At 40.7% G+C, this 14,725-nt stretch overlaps 2 protein-coding genes across 2 annotated transcripts; both read left to right on the top strand.

Annotated features, from left to right (window-relative positions):
* Window positions 1-490: 490 nt before the first annotated feature.
* On the top strand, window positions 491-8,321 carry LOC116314874 (SRSF protein kinase 3-like). The gene is made up of 15 exons (XM_031733009.2): window positions 491-660; window positions 1,536-1,787; window positions 1,869-1,977; window positions 2,065-2,152; window positions 2,434-2,521; window positions 2,676-2,782; window positions 2,915-3,080; window positions 3,221-3,246; window positions 3,353-3,409; window positions 4,376-4,709; window positions 4,899-4,996; window positions 6,444-6,551; window positions 6,681-6,750; window positions 6,827-6,919; window positions 7,094-8,321. The coding sequence occupies exons 2-15, from the start codon at window positions 1,568-1,570 to the stop codon at window positions 7,276-7,278; spliced, it is 1,749 nt and encodes a 582-aa protein (XP_031588869.1). The 5' UTR covers window positions 491-660; window positions 1,536-1,567; the 3' UTR covers window positions 7,279-8,321.
* Window positions 8,322-8,435: 114 nt separating this feature from the next.
* On the top strand, window positions 8,436-14,156 carry comtb (catechol-O-methyltransferase b). The gene is made up of 6 exons (XM_031733011.2): window positions 8,436-8,562; window positions 9,680-9,851; window positions 13,092-13,209; window positions 13,307-13,500; window positions 13,598-13,729; window positions 13,819-14,156. The coding sequence occupies exons 2-6, from the start codon at window positions 9,681-9,683 to the stop codon at window positions 13,996-13,998; spliced, it is 795 nt and encodes a 264-aa protein (XP_031588871.1). The 5' UTR covers window positions 8,436-8,562; window position 9,680; the 3' UTR covers window positions 13,999-14,156.
* Window positions 14,157-14,725: the final 569 nt, after the last annotated feature.

Here is a 14,725-nt window from a genome sequence, read left to right as displayed (position 1 = left end):
GCATTTTTTTTTTTTTTTTTTTTTTTTTTTTTTTTTTTACAGGAACATATCGAGTAGCATTCTTCTAAAAATGAAAATTTGTTTGTCAGAAAGTCAAATACAAAGCAATGAGAAAGCCAGCTCCTTACCACCTCTGTAAATCGAGCTAGTCGCTAGATAGCAGTAATATTGTCAGAAATGCACGTCTGCTACATGCAGACAGGAGCACTCTCCCAGAATCTTAAGCTTCTGCTCGGCTCTGCTAATGAATCATTAAAGCAATGGTTGGGACTTCCAGTCAGTCAATCAATACATTTAAACACATTAGTATGGATTTCAAAATGTTATTTGGTTTTCATTTGTACCTATTTTTAGTAATATCAACTTTAATATCAGCAGATTAATAGGCATATAATTCTTTTCTTTCTCTCTTTTTTGCCATATTTTTCAAGTAACCTATATTTGACAACAACATAATAAATCAGGAAATTGTGTTTCTGGTGTGCCACCCCTATGAAAAGAAATCCGGATGCGCCCCTGGTAGCAGGAGCAGGCTGCTATTCCTGGAGCTGGGTGTGTTTTTCCAGTCGCACAGAGGAGAGAGGGCTGAGAGTGTCCTCGTGTCAGGCTCGTTCATTTCCCGCGTTACAAATACTAAAAGTGGATACATTGCACACAACGGTAAGTTGCCTCTTCCTTGAACGTGGCTGGGTATTTACAGAGGGTTAACGGTTCCTGAGTTGATGTACTCTCGACGTTTCTTCTGGTCTCCCACGGGAAAAAAGACCCTTCAGAATAAAGCTTTTCGAGGAAGAAATGGCAAATTTAGCATATGTACAATACAAAATACCTTACAAAAGACACCTGTGCATTACAGAGATTGAATGTCACACACTGCAGGAGACTCTTTAGCTAGGCGGCGTAAACAGGAAAGGAGCTCTGTTTAAAGCTCCTTTCCTGTCAGTGAGCCGATGATTTTTTTCATTCAGTTGCTAAAAAAAGCAAAATAAAAAAAGAGTAATTTTTAAAGTGACTTTTAAAAATGTCCTCTTGTGTCAGCCAACCATTTGAAACTTTTATAACCACACACACAACGTTCAGCTATTTGTTGATTGAATGCAATGAGAGCAGTCTAGGCTAGCCTGCATGTGTCTAGTTGTTTTACTGTCTTGCTGTAACTGTGATACAAATGTGAAGTAAAATGGACTAATTTGCCATCGCTTGTTTACAGCAGTGGCTCCTGCACTGCAGCAGTTCATGCAATATCAGTAAGATTTCAGTTGCAGCTGGCTGGTGTCACGAGCTATTTACGTTGACATGCCATTCATCCAGCTAAAAATAATCATACACATTCACTGGCTCTTTTAAAATGTCATTGCAACAACCTACTGCAGTCAGTAGCTAACAATACAAACCAGCTGCCAGACTCCAGGCCAGTGAACTCTTGCTTTACACATGTGGGGAATGATTTAGGACCTCCTTCCTTCTTGAACGTATGCAGATACATTTTTGTTATAAGCTTCCTGAGTGCTGCTGTCTTCTTGACCCTACTCCAGCTGGGCTCGAGTTCATCAGGCTCCAGATAAACATGTCCTCATCGTATGCTGCAACAATAGCAGCGCTGATTACAACAAACTCTTTTAATCCACCCATCAAAACCAGGACCCACACCACTTCTAACACAGCACGGACTCGTAAGCCTAGCCAGGACCACTGCTGCCCTCAAACTGTACAGAAGAATGCTGTTTCACCTGAGCCTCAGGGGATTTACGATGAGCAACAGGAGAATCCTGCTGACTATTGCATAGGTAGGTAAGACCCCGACCCTGAAATCCAGCCCCGCTGGTTGAGATCTTCAATTTTAACATCTGCTGCATGTTTCATTGTAGGTGGTTACTACCCTGTAGAGATTGGAGACATTTTTGTTGACCGTTACCAAGTTGTTAAAAAGTTGGGATGGGGTCATTTCTCTACTGTGTGGCTCTGCTGGGATATGGTGTAAGTACAGGTTTGGCCCATTTGACTTTTTACACAACAATTATCAATATGATCCAGTAACTCACTGACATAATTGTTTGCATGCAGGAAAGGGCAATTTGTGGCTCTGAAGGTGGTGAAGAGTGCTCAAACATTCACAGAGACGGCACTGGATGAGATCAAACTTCTGAAATGCGTCAGTGTGGTCACATTGCTGTCAGATTCAAGTCATTTTGGAGTGCTCTTAAAACACTCGTGTAACACAACTGGCTTAGGGTTAGGCTTAGTCTGGCCACGAGCAGAAATCTTAGTAATCAGCGTGTTTAATGGTGCAATGAACTGCAAAGGTTTTCTGCAATTATTTTGTTATATTATTTCCATCACTGTGGAGTCACAATAATGTCACCACGTTATGAAATCATGTGTCCTCTTCATTTTTAGTTTTTTTTGTTTAATACATACTTGTTTAATCATCAGGTAAGAGACAGTGACCCCAAAGATCCTAAACGAGACAGCATAGTCCAGCTCATTGATGACTTCAGGGTGACTGGAGTGAATGGAGAGCGTATCCTTTATAAAGATGGTCGATCACAATTATCTGCTCCCCAACTTGTAGTATTTCATTAGAGTGGTGCAGATCTTGTAAGTGTATTCTGGCTTACCCAGGGTATAATATTCAGGGTTTGCAGTATAAAAGCAGGTCCTTAATTGCTCAACAGATGTGTGCATGGTTCTGGAGGTTCTTGGGCACCAGCTGCTGAGGTGGATCATCAAATCTAACTACACAGGCCTCCCTCTTCCCTGCGTTAAGAGCATCCTCAGACAGGTTTTGTGCAATCCTTTATTCCAACCTTTGAAATGGTCCCCTGTCTATGACCACTATTTGAGGTTTTTCTGTAAACAGATGATCTTCTGTTTTTGCCTATGTCAGTGATTTGATTACGGTTCCTTCTCACAGGTTCTTCAGGGTTTAGATTACTTGCACACTAAATGCAAGATCATTCACACAGACATCAAGCCAGAAAACATCCTTCTGAGAGTGGATGAGGTTTATGTTCAAAAGCTCGCGGCCAACACCAAGCTGTGGCAGATGCCCACGTCTCCTGTATTCACCAGCACCTCAGGTTAGCGATGCTGTGCTAATAATCACATCGGGTTGAGATTAGCCTACATACGACTCAGTTATAAATGTGTCTCGGGAAGTACCTTAACTGCTGTTCACATTTGTGCCTTTGTCCCCTCCTGATGTTTTTCCATTTGCCAGTGAACACAGTTTCCAGAGAAAAACAGGTGTGCAATATGAAATATATTCCTCTGATATTATTATCTTATTAATAGATTTTTATTCAGCTCTAATCTTATTATGACCTTTACTTTTATACTTTGACTTACTTAGAGTTCGTCCAACTTACTCGGAAAGCTGACTGGGGTTTTCCACACTCTTGGGGAGTGGGTAAGATGGAGTTGGTGTTTTGCTTTTATACTGATGCATCGTATAAGCACCTACATCTTTGTCAAACTGTGTAACAACCGGTCTTCTGTCCAAGCACACTACACTGAGACTTCTATTCACAGTGACTGGATATGTTCAAATTTATGTTATATATGTTGTTTTTTATCAGCAGTTGCTGAGTTGCTGAGCAGTTGTGGCCTCTTTACCTCAGTCAGAAAATATGCTCTGCCTATTTTTGCATTTGTAACATTCATATAATCAATAATTATGGCATTCATATTGCAGCATTTTTTTCTTACTACCCACTCAGGTGTGTGTAACTTTTACAGAGAGTTTGGGCAGAGATCTCTTGTAGAGATCGGAGAGCACGTTATATGTGTTCATTCTACTGTATTTTTCTTCCTTTTGCATCCTAAAGAGACGCTAGAAAGAGGAGTTGGCAATATATGTACTGCATTTATAAAAAGTAACTTTGTAAACTCCTATACGCAGTGGAGTACAGACAAGTAAAGAGCAGGTTATCATGTATTTAGAGAGTACAGCTCCTATGGTGTATTACTTATGGTATATATTCTACAGTAAGCAACTTACTGTGACTATCAGCAATGCTGAAACAGTAAGCAGAGACAACTGGTGATTTTGATGTCCTTCCAACAGCCGCTGTTGTGGTTTCACCACAGCTTGTTGTCAGCAACCTGCTCTAAATCATATGGATTAATGTCAAAACTTTATGATTCACTGCTGAGGTATGAAATATAAAAACAATACTAAATATGTCCACTGTTGTCTCCACACTAAAGTACTAATAGAATATGAAACATCACTTGTAGTTGCATTATTCTGCATTATTGCTGGAACTCACAAAGCAGACATGGATTTGTGATAAATCACTAAGCACATTTCTTATTAATTTCTTCAGTCCATACTCTCTGCTGATTGTTTCCCATGTATGACTGTGCCCTACAGTCCAGCAGGATTTCCAGAAGTCCAATTAAGCGACTGACGAGGAAAGACAGAAGCCGACGAGGCAAGCCCGACGTGTCCGTTTCTGATGTCGGTGCTACCTCTAGCACCCATGGCTCCACTTGTCACTCTAAGCTAACAGGTTCTAACATCACTGTAAGAAGACAGACTCTGCTGTTGGAAGACAGATTGAATTTAGGTGCGCACAGCCTCAGAGACTCCTTCTGCTCGTGTCCAGACCTCAGCACAGATGCTGCTGTCTCTGGATCCAGATCATTGTTATTACATCAGACTGCAGATAGAGATTCTCTTCTGCCTTCACCATCATGTCCACAAGGTGAGTCTAAGAAGATTTCTTGGAGGGAAAGTAACTCTAAAGCCAACAGTTTGTTCCTCTTTTTGTGGAAACTTGCATTTTGGCTCAAATCTGTACTTTGGGCTGTGTGTTTACATAAACTGAAAGGCTTCATGGATCGTAAGTAGTAAAAGTACTTTCTTAGCTGTCATGTTGTTTTATGTACTTAAGGCACCAGTGACTCAGATGTTATTCTGGACCTACTGAAGCCTCACAATGCTGACAAAATCCTCATCAAGATTGCTGATCTAGGCAATGCCTGCTGGGTGGTGAGTGAATTTATTTTTATTATGGAATATGTTTCTGTTTGTTTTTGATTTCTAGAGAAATCTGAATTCCAGATCACACGGTTGTTGCCTTTAGGAGTTTAGAGTTGAGTTGGTCTATGTCATACCATAAATTCAGCTGCAACTGCCCAGGGCTGGCTTTATTAAACCTTTAAGTATTTGATATTATAGTATTATTCCCACATTTAGTCAAAACACACTCAGAACTTATGAAACAGTGTGCAGTTTGTTTCAAAATGGCCACACGAGTGCATTAAAAATGCTTCTTAGTCATCATCATGATACAATGCGGCAGGTGCACAGCATGATAGCCATATTTACGGTGCCCTGTGGTGAAAACACAGCTGCCATATGTCGCTTGTGAGACTGTGTGGGCTGATCTGACATGTAGCTTAAGAGAGGCGTATGTAGCAATCTTGTGCAGATCATTACAACTGATGGTTTCCATTTTATTTGTCAGAGTCAGAAAAATAGATCAAGATGCTATTTTCTATGGTAACATTTTAAAAACATGCAATTAAAATAAAAATAATTCTGAAGCCTATTATGGTATTTATCCCTGCTGTCAATGAAATGTTTATAGAATAATTATAATCTTTAAGGGTTCTGAATATAAACATATAGCCACAGTGTCACAAGACTATTTTTTTAAATGATATTTGTCAGGGCCTCAGGCGGATTGGATTCAATCGCAGACCTCTTGACTAAAAGTTTTAACAAGTTTATTTACAGCACAAACAAACAAAAATGTCAAAGTTCAGGGTGAATGTTAGAGAAACTCAGGAACAGGTGAGCTGATCACTTGCAGGTGCATGGATCCAAAGGGCACGAACCAGGATTAGTCAGAAATCAACATGTCCAATATTCTCAGTTTCAGGTTTTCTTCTTCAGACACAACAACTTAGAACTATTTTACTAGCTGTGCCATTTGACTTTAATATGAAATGTTCTCAAAATTCAACAGCACAAAATGTTGAAAAATAAAAAGTTTTCCACTACAGTAGATTAAAATCTGACTTTAAAAAACAGTCTGCTTTTTCTACTTTTCTGCTGAGTGTTATCAGCAGTACTAAAACCTCTCTACCCTTTGAACGAACTCTAATAACTTGGGTCATTCATGAACTTTTACTCCTATTATTTGATCAAATTATGTTTATAACAAAATACAATAATAAAGACATGCTCATCAACCTCAGTTTCACTCTGTGTTCAATGCCAGTCAGTAAATGTTAGCATGCTAATATATTAAATTCCAGTTGTTCCTAAGAATAGTTATTTATCATAATTATTGAAATAATCTGGTCTGTCGTCATCATCATAACAGTGGCTTAGACAACCATGTGCATATAGATTAAGGGTCACAGGTCTTTAATTTGATATAGAGAGATTTTGTGCAGCCTTGTATGCAGCTCATCTATCTTGTTGACAGCACAAACACTTTACTGAAGACATCCAGACGTGTCAGTATCGTTCTGTGGAGGTCCTGATTGGTGCTGACTATGGCACACCCGCTGACATCTGGAGCACTGCCTGCATGGTGAGCTAAGTACCTGGATATAAGTGTAAAAGCAAAATAAAAAAAAGAAGAAAGAAATGAAGGTCACACATCTCATTGACATTCATAGATTTGCAACAACCATTTTTATTTTCGTCCCTCTCTGTGTAGGCTTTTGAATTGGCCACAGGGGACTATTTGTTCGACCCACAGTCAGGAGCCACATTTTCTCGCGAGGAAGGTTTGTGGTGTACACAACATGTCTTTTGTCCTTGATTTATGTGCTTATAGTACGGTGTGTACTCATGTCCTTTCAGATCACATTGCCCACATCATTGAGCTACTGGGACCTCTTCCATCACAGTTTGCCCTCTCAGGGAGAAATTCCAAACGATATTTCAACTCTAAGGGTAATTTTGTGTCATTGTGTGATCACTTTGTTTGTTTTTTATTGTAGTTTATAATCATGAAGTCCCTTCATTCTTGGTGACTGACACAGAAAGTTTTACCTATTTAATTAATTCTCTTACGCAGTTCATCTTTTCCGTCCTAAAAGTGTTCTGGTCCGTTTTCCTTTTCTCCAGGACATCTGCGACACATCTCAAAGCTGAAACCATGGGGCCTGTTTGAGATCTTGCTGGACAAATATGAGTGGCCACGGGAGGAAGCTTTACAGTTCAGTTCCTTTCTCTTGACAATGTTGGAACTGCTGCCAGAGAAAAGAGCCACAGCTGCCCAGTGTCTAAATCACCCCTGGATTGCCTTGTAGACACACTGGCTTTGTGACATTTAGAACCCAGTGAACTATCTCTGTGATGGGATTTGGTCAGCGGTGGGAGTAGCCTGGTGCTGGCATCATGAGCACAGCTTTTGATAATGTTTATTAGCCTGACTTGGGTTGTTTGGTCTTTTGTTAGCTGTCTAAGTTAGGCAATGACCAAAGTACAATTTTGTCCTACAAGAAAAGTGCCTCAAACCAAGAGTACAATATCCTTAAGTTTTGATAACAGAACAGAAGATTTGTTTTTATTTTTTCTTCTAAAAAAGCAAATGAAGAACCCCCCTTCTTTATACCCAAGTATTGAAATGGGAACAGTGTAAATCAGGATTTATGGTCTCGCAAATATGTCCATCTGCGTACACGTTTCCATTTGGGCAGAGAGGGGAGAAGGGTTTTCACCCACCCCAGATGTGCTCCAGTGCAGTCCTCCAAGATCCTAACTGCACGTCGCTGGAAGCAGATGATGTAAGCAACTGCTGAATGCTGATTGGTTGACAAGTGGGCTGGAAAAGAGAAGGGAGCAACAGCAGAGTTCACCAGGAACAGGAGATAAAAACTTCAAAGATCAAAAAATGCATAATGAAAAGCACAGAGAGTGGCTACAGTGGACATGTTTCATTGCTTTTACTACTCTGTTTCACTTCACCTTTTTGTATGTTGTAACTTTGCTTAGCTCTGTGGCTGGTTGATGGAAAAACAACAACAGAGTGACCCACAGACCAGTTGTACCACATATTTGTATACTGCCTCCATCTGGCAACAGAGCTCTCTGCAGGCAGATGGGCAGTCCCTGAACCAGAGTAGACAACAAATGCTACCTCTGCTAGATCATAAATCCCACTTAAGTCTGAGGTGTAGAAGGGGTATCTTCACACAGCTCATGTATCAAATTAAAATTATGACATTTATGAAATGTAAATGAGATAATTACCCACTAAGAATATCAGGGCAAACACCTACAAATGATAAAAGTGATTTAATCAACACACATATTTAACCCTAATAAATGATGAAATGCTATGCACAACAAACAGTGCACCCTGTTTTTGTCAAGACTGAGCAAGTGTGAGTGTGCTGACTGTTGAGATTAGGTCTGCTGTACATTCCTTGCATGCTCACAGCACAGCTCTGAGTAGGGGGTTGGATGGAAGAGGAGGGAGGAGTTAGCCTCATGTAAACGTAGGCATATGTCCGCCTGTTAGGAAACCAACAGATTTTCCTCTAGCGGCAGGGGAAGCGAGAAGAGAGCTGAGAGCGAGCCTGCCTGCACACGTAAGTCTTCTATTCTTCTATTCCCTGGGATTGTAATAAAAAGTAAGATTTTAAGAATGCAACAGGGTTTTTTTTTTCCTAAGAAGAATTAGTCCTGCAGTTGCTAAAGAAAAACCACTGCTCAGTCTGGTTTTAATTCATATTATGGACTGAAGAGTTTGCAAAATAGTATTGTGAAATAGTGTTGTGAAACTGTGGGCCATCAAAGGTAGTTCCTTTAACTGACGTGGGTTTCAGCCATGCAAAACCAAAAAAGCATTTCACATCTTCCCCTTTTACCAGTTTTGTTGTGCCTTCTCTGTTTTTGCTCCAGTGGAGTTTGAATTCAGGTAGATAGTAGGAAAAGCATGCAACTTCATGCAGCTGTTCATCTGCACAATGATAAACATGCATGTGTGTGTTTATGCAGCCTTTCTAAAATTCCATTTTATTTTCTGAGCCTGTTCTTACATGTTCAGAAGAAGCCAAAGTAAAGGTTAAAGTCCCAAAGCTCTGCCTTTTGTGACACAGCTCTTAACCCCCGGCCAGTTGCCATGCAACTAAAACTCCAAATCAAAAGGAATTACTTCAACAGCCAATGGTCTCTCACAGTTGCATTATTAGTGCAAGGTAGAGTTGTTTCCAGCCATGCTTTTCACTGCTTTCCCACAGAAGCAGCTCTTGTTTAGAATTCTGGCTGTGCTCCCCCTCCCCGCACACACCCTTTTCTTACCCATTTTATCTGTGCTGGAGAAATCTAAACAGACTAATTGCTCCTGAGAGGAGGAAGGTTCACACAAAGCACTGTGTGGTGTGCTTTCAACTATTTATTGGAGTTGATATTAAATGATATCCTTCAGAGATATCATCATATTGAGTTTCGTGTGGGTGTTCATCTTGGACACGGCAGCGGCGGTAACAGCAGCTGATAGTGAAGGAGCAACTGTACACTGCATAAATACCCATCTCATTAACCCAACACAAAGGGAAAGGTAGGGCGAGAGGAGACAGGAGATTTCTCATGCAGATTTGCTGTTATTGCACCCCGTCTGGGGTTCATTTATCATTGTCCTTTTCCATAATATAGCACTATACACCATACCTGCACTGAACTGATATTTTTACAATCTGGTTGCAGCATGTGGCTGACTCTTCTCTACAGCTGCACGGGTGGAGCAGCTCTTCTGTATGCTCTGTACAGATGGCTGATTCCCACTGCTGTTCAGTATCATGGAGGACTGGCGCTATTGTGGCACGACATGATTGTGGAGCGAATGCTGGACACACTGACCCAGTCCACACGTCCTCAGGTGCACCATCCACAAACACTCACCTCTCACAGTGTCAACCATCACATACTATGTCGATGTGATTTAGTTTAACAGTGTATAGAAAAGGTATGGCAGAACTAAGATGGGGGAAAAAAGCAAAACATGTTAAAGTCTGATGTCTTGTACATTTTGGAAAATATAGTGACCACTCGCAGTTAGGCTACAACAGCAAAGGTTCACACTGGGCTCCATTCATGTCAGGTAAGGACAGAAATCTGAAGGTTAGTGGATACAGGCTCACCAAAACTGGAAAGCAAATGGCTGAAGAAATGATTGTGAACAATAAACTGTAAAAATATAACTTTAGCAAAGTCTGTGTCACCCACCAAGAATATAGCATACCAGATTCATGGCAATAAATCTACTAGACAAACAGTAATGTCAGGCAATCTGCAAAGTCATTTGTTCCACACAGTAAAAACTACTTTTCACTGAAATTGTCAAAGCTTACCTGTGTGCTTTGTTCCAGTTTCTTATGCTTCTCTGATGTTTTCCTTCACCCAGACTTTGGACTGGGTGAAGGACAACGAGCACATAGCCAAGATAACAAAGGAGTGGCTTCAGGACTGCTCTGTGAAAGTCCTTGAGTGACCCAGCCAAAGCCTGGACTTGAACATCTCTAAAGAGATGTGAAAATGGCTGTGCACTGACACTCCCCATCCACCCTGATACAGCTTGTGAGCTTCTGCAAAGAAGAATATGAGAAACTGCCTGAAAATGGACGTGTTGTCATAAAATCAAGGGCATTTTCACACCCATAGTTTGGTCCATATCAGTTGATGAATTTGAGTTTTTTCCCATGGTTTGGTTTGTTTTCACACAGAAAAAATGTAAGTGAACTACAAGTGAACCTAAATGTGTCACTACAAACCACATGAGAGCGTTCAGTTTGCTTATTGGCCAGATGTGTCCTTGGAGGGACAATTGGAGAACTATTACAAATTGGAGAACACAGAGAATTTACATTTATTTCACAGCTAGTTGCTAGTCTGTACAGACCTTTGCACATCTATAATACCCTGTCACATCCCAGAATACAAAGTATACATGGCTACGGTAAATTTTTTAGTTTAAACTTGCAGTTTAAAGTGGGTGGTTTGTTTTGGATCAAGGCTTGGATCACGTTCACACCCTAAATGAGCAACACCAGTACATTTGCACATGAGACCACCTACACCAATGTGTCTCGGTGTGGTTGTTTTGGTCTAAACCTGAGTGTGATTACGATATTCTGTACAGTACTGTATACTATACATCCACACAAACCGGAAAAGGGGATAACGAAACGATTCGATTTAAACGGATTAAACACCAAAGGTGTGAAAACACACTAATTAATAATTTAATGAAAACCAAATGACCCTAAAGACACAATTACTTTTAATATCATTTTTTAGTTGTGTATTGGGCTTAGTGTATGCAATAGACTCAAAGGATACTTTATTAAGTATTATAAATAATAGTCAGAAAGTAGTAGGTCAGATGGCCAGACTGCGTTGAGCCAATAGGAAGACAACAGTGTGTCAACATGCAGAGACTCATTCCTGCAAGGTATCCATAAGAGCATTGGTGATAGGATCACATGATAGGATTATACAGTTGCTGCAGATTTGTTGGCCGCACATCCATGATGCAATCTCCTGTTCAACTAAGGAGCTTGGAAATAAATCTTAAAGATGTCCTATTGGAACGGGTGATAGTGTGGGCCGTTTGAGTATAGAAAATTCATTGTCAAGTTTAATAAACCAGTTTGAAAGGATTGGAACACTGCAGCCTCCATGAAAATATTCCTGTAGACTGTGGTGTTTAAAAGATTCTTATTCGGTACGAAAGGGCAAAAGTGTGCCCAGAGAGAATATTGCCCAAACGATTACACCAGCAGCTGCCTAAACCCTTGATATAAGAAAGGATGGACTTATACTTCTGTATTATTTACACTAAATTCTGGCCCCACTATCTGAATGTCGCAGCAAAAATTGAGACTCACTAGATCAGTCACCATTTTTACAATCTTCTATTTCCAGTTTTGGTGAGCCTGTGTGAATTGTAGCCTCAGTTTCCCAAAAGGAGTGGCGCCTGGTGTGGTCTTCTGTTATTGTAGCCAATCTGCTTCAGGTTTGGATATATGGGTTCAGAAATGCTCTCATGCATACCTTGTGGGAATGAGTCTCTGCAAGTTGACACACTGTTGTCTTCCTATTGGCTCAAAGCAGTCTGGCCATCTGACCTACTACTGGTACTGTATCATCAAAGCATTTTCTCTCACAAAACTGCCACTCAATGAATATTTTCTCTTTTTCTGACCATTCTTTATAAACTTTATATATGCTTGTGTGTGGAAAATCCCAGCAGATCTACAGTTTCTGAAACACTCAGACTAGCCCATCTGTCACCAACAATTATGCCACAGTAAAGTCACTTAAATCACCCTTCTTCCCCAGTCAGTTTGATCTAAATGCCTAAATGTATTGAATTGCTGCTATGGAATTTGGTGGTTAGATATTTGCATTAAAAAGCAGTTGAACAGGTGCACCTAAAATATTGTCCAGTGTTTTACAGAGCTTTAGAGCTGAAGCCCAAAAATATGCAAGTAACTCTCCATTCTTTAGCAGACAGCTGTATTAAGGGTTCTGATGGCCCAGTATATTGTGTGTTTGCTCTAATAAAAGTGTAAGGCGACTTAGAAAGGGTGCAGCCTATACGGCACAGCTTAATGAGCTAATGTGAGACAGCTGTGCTGGCTGGAGCGGCTCCTGGGAGTGATTGGTTGATGGGGATCAGGTGTGCAGCGGGAAGAAACCCTGCTTAGGTTGGACTAAAACCTAAGCTGGCTTTCTGAAGTCTGTTTTAATGTAATAACAAGAAACAACACAAGCACAATTTCCCCTTTAACAATATTTTCATAAGAGGGAAAATATCATTTGATTCTGTCTCATGTTGAAAAAATGAGTATCTAGCTCTTATTTATAGTGTGCAGACCACAATTTTCTCTTGTTGGACATCTATGAAATGTGTGAAACACTGGAACCACAATCATAACATGAGAAGTGATTAACAAAACTATATCCATATGTGTTTAAAATTCAACCGTCAGTTGAACCATATCTGTGCCAATCCAAGTATTGTCTGTTATAAGTATTTAATAACTCAGTGATGCTCATAAACTCTTATTGAGGTTTTATTAAGTGGTGCTTTTTCTCCCCCTGCATCTAACTCCAGCGACTCCTACATGCAGTACAGAAGAACGCCACTAGAGGAGACCCTCGCAGCGTGGTGAAAGCCATCGACAACTTCTGCAGACAGAAGGAGTGGGCCATGAATGTCGGGGATGAGAAAGGTACTGACTTTCTAATGATGTGCTCAATGAGTAAAATCAGTTCCTTATTCGATCTAACTATATATTTTTAATATTGTTTCTTTTTGTTTTGTCATAGGCTGCATTCTTGACTCAGTGGTGTCTGAAGTGAATCCAGTCACTGTGTTAGAGCTGGGAACCTACTGTGGTTACTCTACGGTGCGCATCGCCAGCCTTCTTCCTCCACACGCCAAGCTCATCACTCTTGAATTTAACCCAGACTATGCCAAAATTGCTCGTCAGGTTATTGCTTGGGCAGGACTAGAGGATAAGGTAATGAGGAGCTCTAAAAAGAAGTTGATTTCCATAGGGTCAGATTGCAATATCCCTTTTTAATTTTTATTTTCTATTTACTTATTTTTTTTAATAGATCCAGTTAGTTGAAGGCCCATCTGGTGAGTGGATCCCCAAAATGAAGGAGCAGTTCGGGGTGAAAACATTTGATTTGGTTTTCTTGGATCACTGGAAAGATCGCTACCTTCCTGACACAAAGCTGCTAGAGGCAAGTCGGTTAGACTCATCCTATACTCATTAAAGTCTTTGCTTTTTCTGCCATGACTCCAATTTTGCCTTTCTTATTTTTTGAATCAGGACTGTGGCCTCCTAAGGAAAGGCAGTATCTTGCTGGCAGACAACGTCATCTGCCCTGGAACCCCTGATTACCTTGAGTATGTTCGAAACAGCCCGAGATACAAAAGCCAGTACTTCAAATCTCATCTGGAGTACACCAAAGTGGAGGATGGCTTGGAGAAATCTGTTTTCTTAGGGTAGTTTTAAAGGGGGAAAAGAACCCCTATTTACACAGGTACTAGTAGACCTCAGACTTTCAGAGTCTTGGGTTTGCAGACTCTGCAAGTGAGGAGGAGAATCTGTTTTGCTTTTTTTAAATGTCATAAAAACTGAAATTAAAAGTGACGTGTAAAAGAAAAGCTGTGTTGTGAGCTTTAATTTTCACTGTATGAAGACTTGATGCACTCTTCGAGATGTCCATACTGATACAGTAGATGGTAGTAATGATACATTCAGTCTTCTAATTTACAGGTGAGCTGCAAACTGATCTGGCAGCTGCATTTTTTTTCCCAGAGCATCAACTCAAATCAATAATAAATCTAATCCAGCTGCATTCTGTGGTGCAGAAACCTATTTTGCGCTCTCATATTCTCCACCATTGTGCCAGTGTTGACAGGTGTGTGAAGGCAAGTGCGTGTGTGTGCGTGCATGTGTGTGTGCTCGCGTATAGGGAGAGTACGAATCAAATCGCTGCTCATCTAATCTCTCAAAGTGACGGAGGTCCATCATCCTGGTGTGTGTGTTGCAGGGGGGAGGGTTCTGAATTTGGTTCAGCTGTATGAAAAAAAGGGCTAGTCCACCTAGTGCTTTCTTCACAGACGCCTGCATGATAATCCCAATCTGTGGCCATTAGAGTGCAGAGAGAACGAGCAAGGAGAGGGTTCATGAGAGAGAGAGAGAGAGAGGGAGGGAGGGGGTGCCCAGACAG

This window comes from Oreochromis aureus, linkage group 5 (assembly GCF_013358895.1).
Source record: "Oreochromis aureus strain Israel breed Guangdong linkage group 5, ZZ_aureus, whole genome shotgun sequence".
Taxonomy (NCBI): Eukaryota; Metazoa; Chordata; class Actinopteri; order Cichliformes; family Cichlidae; genus Oreochromis; species Oreochromis aureus.
The sequence above is the reverse complement of the archived record's forward strand: the minus strand, read 5'-3'. Positions and strand labels throughout refer to the sequence as shown.